The sequence below is a fragment of the Stenella coeruleoalba genome, assembly GCF_951394435.1.
Source record: "Stenella coeruleoalba genome assembly, chromosome: 1".
Classification (NCBI taxonomy): domain Eukaryota; kingdom Metazoa; phylum Chordata; class Mammalia; order Artiodactyla; family Delphinidae; genus Stenella; species Stenella coeruleoalba.
Genome location: NC_137169.1, coordinates 57,333,437 through 57,341,147, shown reverse-complemented (window position 1 = coordinate 57,341,147; position 7,711 = coordinate 57,333,437). Strand labels below are relative to the sequence as shown.

Sequence of the window (7,711 nt, the reverse complement as noted above, 5' to 3'; positions counted from 1 at the left end):
CTTTCAAAGTCCATGTGTTTTCCACAGTGTCTTCCAAGACAGCATCCTGTTAATTGTCTCACGTATGCGGCTAATAGTAAGTGATGATGTTCAGAAGGGACTGAATAACTAGCAATAATCGTAAAAGCTCATTTTTAAAACTTCATGATGTCACCTATGTGCTTAGCAAATATTGTTAAAATGACGTATTGACCAATAAAATGTCAGGAAATTTCGTATAAATTGGCCAAGAGTGTGAGGGCAACTTCAAAACTTGATTTGACAATATTCACTATATCAGACTCTCATTAAATTCCCAGCAAAATGAGGGGTTTCATTTTTACTTTGTTTCTCTTCTCTCTCCTGCTTGCCATCTCAGAAGTGAAGAGTGAAGAATCCAGGAAGCTCTGCGGGCTCGAGTACATACGAACTGTCATTTACATCTGTGCCAGCTCCCGGTGGAGAAAGCACCTGGAGTCGATCCCACAAGGTCAGCAAGGTAACATGAACGCATATGACTCCCTCATTTATTATTATTTTTTTAAGACTTGTTTTAATAACTGTTTCTCTAGTTACTGCTAAGCCAATTCTATATCAATCTGGGGGATTAATTATCAAAATAAACATTTTGGCTTGGGAAGGAGGTGAGCTTCCTTTCAAAAAATAAGGACCTTGTTTTCTTTAGTCCCCAGCTTGAAATGATTTGATCGCACAACTACTTCGACGAGCTTAGCATCTATGGCAGGTGCTGGGAGGGTGGGTAGAGAGAAGCATGTGATTTCAAGGGTCATGTTGGAGCAGCAAGATTTTCACATGCAGATAATTATAGAATATAATAAGTTGGCATTCAGGCAGGTGCTAAATAAGAATGGAAGGAAGGAATCTAACTTTTATTGAGCACTTATTACATGCCAGGCAGTTTCATGGGCAACATTTCATTCAGTCTTCCAATAAGGATCCTTTGAAGTAAGTGATATTACCACCATTTACCATTTTACTGAGGACAAATTTGTTCACCCAGCTAGTAAGCAGGGTGGTTGGGAAGCAAACCAGGTCTTTCTGGCTTCAGAGCTGAGGTCTCCTGTTTATTCTATACTGCGTCTCAGGTGGGGAAAAGATGGTGGTAGTGTGTTGTAATAAATGACACTACCGTGGAGGCGGTGGTATTTGACAGAGGCCCTAAGGGTGTGTAGGGTTTGGGAGTTATGGGGAGTGGGATGGGAATTCTAGCAGTAGGAACTGTCAGAATTTTAGAATTTTAAGGGTGGGAGTGAACCTAATGTGTTTCAGAAACAGAGAGGGGGGTGACTTCACTACATTTCTTCATTTTCCAATTCAAGTAACTCAGAAATTGGCATTTTTCTCCTGCTAATCCTATATTAAAGTGTGACGTATCATGTATTTAAGATTCTATTTTAATAATTGTGTTTGTTATGTTTTATAATAAAAGTAAAAAAGAAAAACATGTTTACAGAATAAATGTTGCAACCACACATATGATATGAAAACTTCACAGGTTTCAATTTGGTTTAAAATGACTGGTAAACAAAAAGATTTTGGAAAATGACCCAGAGTTTTTGTATTTTGGTGGACTAATGCCTTGAAAAATTATGAACTTACCACTCTTACTTTAATAATGCGAGGTTCATAGTTACTAGATGTTAATAAACAATAAGCATTTTTAATCTCAAGGGAGTAAACATAATTTACCAGATTGACCATATTTTATCAATCTCTGGCAAATCAGAATGCAATAGAAAAAATACATTTTGAATATCTTTAAAATATGTGGGGCAATGGAGTGTATGTCTGTATAAGGCTATCTCTTTCGACACCACTGACTTCATAATACTGTTTATTTAACCTTTCACAGGTTTTCAGATATTTTCCCATACATTATTTATTTGATGCATTACTGGTTTACCAATCAGCATTCATTTATCTAAATTTTTTCTGGTGCTTGCCAGTGTGCTAAGGTGCTGATAAGTAAGTTTGAACGAAGTTAAAGTGAGACAGGCTTATACATGGACTTCGGGAACAACACTGATAAAAACAGTTGGGCCCACTTTTAATTTTCAGACATAGAGGTTTAAATCTCCACTTCCTTCCTTACTGATCAGCTTTGCAGAGCATACACAGGATTATTTTTTGTTTGATTGTTTTCGTTGATAGCATGTAACTAATACACTCTGCCGTGGCGGAGGTAGCCACGGCAACAGAAGTCAAGCCCTGACTTGGCTGCTAACTGGCCAAGTGACACTGGTTCTGTCACTCCTCCTCTCTGCACCCACGTTTCCTCTTCTGTAAATGAGGAGGGTGGATATGACTGAGTTCTCCCTAAAATATCTAATCTCTCTGAAACCCCAGACCAATGTTAAAAAAAAAAATCAACTGCAAGATTCAATTTCCTTCCAGAAATCCAATGCATTTCCCCCAGAGTAGAACTTGGTTGCTGCCTTTGTCAGAGCTCTCTAAGGAAGTATTGTTTTTTCCCTTCCATATAGCTGAGAGAGGAAACCGCTTCCAGCTGCCTAATGAACAGGAGATTTCCAAGGAAAGCCCAGTGCAAAACCTTCCAAAGACGGATTCCTCGGGGGAGGAAAGTCTTCAGGGTGAACAGCTGCCCACGGAAGGGCTTCAGAGGTCAAAGAAGTATTCGGTGATGTCAAGACAAGACTTGCAAAAGTTGTGCTGCACCGAAGTCTGTTCCATGTCTGACTTGAGCGCTCTTTGTTAGGACAAACAAATCCCCAAGGGTGGCAGAGTTTTAGCACACGTTTAATCACAGTGTTTTACTTCCCAGAACAATACTCATATTGTGTCATTAAACTAATGTCTTTTGGGTAGGCAATCCTTCTTTCCTAAATGTTGTAGATGGTTGGCTAAAATCACAACGAGGTCTAGTTTCTCCCATTGCCAAGGTGAATGCACTGTTCTTTCCAAATTTTAACTAATCCTTTGAAATTTTAAATGCTGTGCAAAATTACAATAAAAATTCCATAAAGCAAGCTTACTGTGATTTTTCTGTTTTTAAAACAATTTTAAAGAACTTTAAAACAGTAAACCAAAAATGTTGATGGTAAAAAAAAACTTAAAAAATAAAAAACTACTATTACCTCATCATCTAGAAATAATCCACTCTTAACTTTTGTGTTGCTGTATATTATTACTGAAAATTTAAACATCGATTCACAGTCAAGTGTAAGAATCGAAACAAAGTGCTTTTCTCAAGAGTTCTTAGAGTGCTCAATTAATGTTTCCTAATATGCATCTCTTCAACATTATACTTGAGAATAGTTGGGTGCATATATGTATCAAAGAGGGCCCATAAACAGCCCAAATCCAGAAAACGTTTGGGTATCTTAGCTCCTTTCATAGTCCGGGCTGCCTTGGTTTTGCCTTCCTACTGCTGAGATAAAAGGACATTCTATTCTCATCCTGGATGTTGAGAAACTAAAATGCAGATAGCCAAGTCATTGTGCCACAATTGGATGTCTTCACAGATGAAAAGATAACGTAAGATATCACAAAACTATGCTCTTATTTCTAACTCTGTCAGCCAACTCCCCAGTAGGTTTTAACATAGACTCTGTTCATCTGAGGAGCTGCCTATTAATACTCCAGCCTGTATTTGAAATTCATCGTCTACACATTGTGCACGTAAATTGTGCCAAAGCATTGTTCTTTGCAGATAAAAAACTGAGTCTCCCTAGAATTAAGTAAACGTTTACTAAGTTACACAGCTGAGGAGGTGGTATCACTGATCCAAACTTAGGCTACTTAGCATGAATCAAGGCAGTCACATCAAACTGCACTGGTTGTCAATTACTCTTTACCACGAGACACTCCCTGTTTGTTTAAATCAGTTTCACTGAAGAATGTCTTTTGAAGAAGCAGTAGAAATTAATGATATTAAATCGCAACCCTTGAGTACATGCCCTTTCAATATTCTGAGGGGTGAAATGGGAAGACTACGTGAAGCATGTTTGCTGCAGACTGAAGAATGATGGTTTCCTCAAGGAAAAGCACTTCTGTGATTGAGTGTGAACTTAAAAGTAGCTGCTTTTTCCAAGAAGCACCATTTTTTAAGAAAAAATAAAGACTGAAAAACTGTGTTTATTCAGATTTGGGTATTAGCAATGAAATGAAATAAGATTTGAAAATGAACAAAGTAGGCTTCAAGGAAAACGACTGACAGCATTGGTTGCTGATGATAAAGTTCAAGCTCACAAGCAATTTTGGAAAACTTTTACCCACCACCCTGAGCATCAGTGGTGATATTTGATTTTTTGATATTATATGACATGTGTCAACATTTGGGAGATCTGCTATAACTCAATGAACCAATATTTTCCAAATGATCAATGCATGATACTACAAAATCATGAATGGTTAAGAAATCTGCTCAAAGTGCAAAATAAAGATTTTAATCTAACTACAAAAAATTCATTGGTATCATTTCAGATTTTACATTGCAAGTAACCTTTAATAAACAGTCACTTGTTGAGTTTTGGTATAATATCAAAAGAGAATATATTGATAAAAATGATCTGAAAATTCTATTAAAATACTCTCCCCTTTTGCAACTAAATGTTTGGTTGGCTGAATTTTCTTCATGTACATTAGCCAACATAACACACAGCAGCAGATTAAAAATGTAGGCGCTGATAGAAGCTGTATTTTATAAAGACAGTCATTAGAGACTTGCAAAAATATAAAACAGTGCCACTTTTCTCACTAAATGTTTTTTGTTTTGTGAAAATATAGATTTTTAAATAAAATGTTATTGGTGTTAATGTGTGATGAGTTTATTTTTATTTTCAAATGAGTTAAACATTTAAATTTCTCAGTAAAATTCTAATATGATAAATATTGATAAATTGAACCCACATAAACAAAAGCTCTTTGACATTCTTAATACTTTTTAAGAGTGTGAAAGGATTATGAAACCAAAAAGTGTGAGAATTGCTCTTATATATTTGCCACAAATTTTTGAGCTTCCATCAAGAGATGTTTAGGTTGCTGTATTTGTCATGACAAAGATGCAATAAACAGCCTTGTTTATATATCCTTATGTACTGACACTTTCATTTCAATGGGATAGCTTGCCAAGTTGCTAGGGGGAAAAATATGTGTATTTTTTTCAGTGTACTTTTTAATAGTTATTTTTTATTTGTTACATATTTATTAGTTATTATAAATGTATCTATTCAATTTAAGTACATAGAGAAACAAAGAAGAAAGATGGGACCTCGTCTTTTTTTTTTTTGCGATACGCTGGCCTCTCACTGCTGTGGCCTCTCCCGTTGCGGAGCACAGGCTCGGGACGCGCAGGCTCAGCAGCCATGGCTCATGGGCCCAGCCGCTCTGCGGCATGTGGGATATTCCCAGACCGGGGCACGAACCCGTGTCCCCTGACTCGGCAGGCGGACTCTCAATCACTGCGCCACCAGAGAAGCCCGGGACCTAGTCTTTTAACTTAAATCCTGTAGTTCCTTTTTTGGGGAAAAAAAGATAATATATGTATATGGTTAGGAAACGTAAACAGTCCAGGGAAGTATAAAATACAACAAAAGTCTCACTCTCTTCCATTTGATTCTGAAGTAATATAACCCTTATTCAGAGTTTCTTGTAATTTCTACCAGAAACAAAAAACTATGTCTATACTGAATATATGTGGTATAGTTACAGATTTAGTAACTATAGTAGATATAGATAGCTTGCCCTATATCATTATCTACCTACCTACCTACCTATCTTATCTATCTACCTATCATTGTCTATCTATATCTATATCTATCTATATCTATAACAGAGACTTTTAGCTGTCCACTAAAACTTCTCCTCTTCCTCTTGGGCACAGATAGACTACATTTCTCAGTCTCTTTTGCAGTTTCATGTGGTCATATGACTGAGTTCTAGCTAATTAAATGTGACTAGTCCATCAAGTCTCCCTCCCTCTGCCTCAATTTAGCAAGCAATAACCTTTGACGTTTTTATGTTTGATTTTATTTTTTACAGTTGTTAACCCACTCTAATACAATATGTACTGAATCTATCAACCCATTTTACACAAAAAGAAATTACACATACTCATTGCTTTTGTTTAATACATCTTGGAAATATTTCAATAACATCCCAGTATAGGTATTATAATTTTAAACACATACCAAGAGAATACCATTTAAAAAGTTTGTATTAATTCATATTTTCACTAGAAATTTATGAGTGACTCTTTCTCTACATTCTCCCCAGTCCATGATGTTATTACACTTGCAAAAATTTGCAATTTTTATAGATGAAACATTGAATAAAATTTTGTTGAATTTGCATTATTACAACTATGATTGCCTTTAGTATTTATTGGACATTTTAATTTCCTCTTCTGTAAATTTATCTGTTCATATTCTTTGCCCATTTTTCGATTTCTATTTATTTATAATAGTTTTCTTATCAATTTTCAAGACTTTTTAATATTAAGGATATTAACTTTCTGACTGCCTTCTTAGTAAAATATTTCCCCCCAAATCTTTGGTATGCCTTGATTTCATTTAGGATGTCTTTTGCATACAATGTCATTGCATACAATGTCTGTCTTTCCTTTACAGTTTCTGGATTTCCTTTTTTGCTTAGGCAGACCACCCTTATTGTGAGTAAGGTTGTGAAAAAGTCTACTAAATTATATTCTAATAATTTAATTTTGTAAACTTTGCATTTAAATTTAATCCATCTTATATTTATTTTTGTATAGTATGAGGTGTTTAATTTTTATTTTCTTCCAAATGAACAGAACATTTTGCCTGCATCATGGAACAGCCTTTTCCCATGGAAATTTCATGCCATTTTAGTCATATGTTGTTTCACATGTTTGGAGCTATTGTAGGCCCTTTATTCTGCTCTTTGCTCTATTTATCCTCAGTTAGCACCATACTATTTCGATTGCAGTAACTTTATGGTAAATTTTAGTATCTCTTAAGAAAAGTTGTCCATCACTATAGATTGTTTAAAATTTTTTCATGGATATTATGAGACATACATCCTTCTATGTGGATTTTATAATCCAGTTTCCAAAAAAATTTTATTGGAATTATAATTTGAATTGCTTTACATTTATACTCATGTAGAAAACATTTATATTCTATGATATTAAGAATTATTATCTAAAATATATTACTATAATAATACAGTATTTTATTTCTTTTAATAACTTTTTATAATTTTAACTATATATATAGGTCTGTGTCTTTTTATACTACCTTCTAATTTTGTTACCTTTTTTTTTCATTTTTTTCTTAAACATCTTTATTGGAGTACAATTGCTTTATAATGGTGTGTTAGTTTCTGCTTTATAACAAAGTGAATCAGCTATACATATACATATATCCCCATACCTCCTCCCTCTTGCGTCTCCCTCCCACCCTCCCTATCCCACCCCTCTATGTGGTCACAAAGCACCGAGCTGATCTCCCTGTGCTATGCGGCTGCTCCCCACTAGCTATCTATTTTACATTTGGTAGTGTATATATGTCCATGCCACTCTCTCACTTCATCCGAGCTTACCCTTCCCCCTCCCCGTGTCCTCAAGTCCATTCTCTATGTCTGCATCTTTATTCCTGTCCTGCCCCTAGGTTCTTCAGAACCTTTTTTTTTTTTTTAGATTCCATATATATGTGTTAGCATATGGCATTTTTTTTTTTTCTCTTTCTGACTTACTTCACTCTGTATGACAGAT

At 35.3% G+C, this 7,711-nt stretch overlaps 1 protein-coding gene across 1 annotated transcript; it reads left to right on the top strand.

Annotated features, from left to right (window-relative positions):
• Positions 1–303: 303 nt before the first annotated feature.
• Positions 304–2,814, top strand: INSL5 (insulin like 5; the record flags this gene model as incomplete). The annotated part of the gene is made up of 2 exons (XM_079926577.1): positions 304–478; positions 2,484–2,814. The coding sequence occupies 2 exons, from the start codon at positions 304–306 to the stop codon at positions 2,714–2,716; spliced, it is 408 nt and encodes a 135-aa protein (XP_079782703.1). The 3' UTR covers positions 2,717–2,814.
• Positions 2,815–7,711: the final 4,897 nt, after the last annotated feature.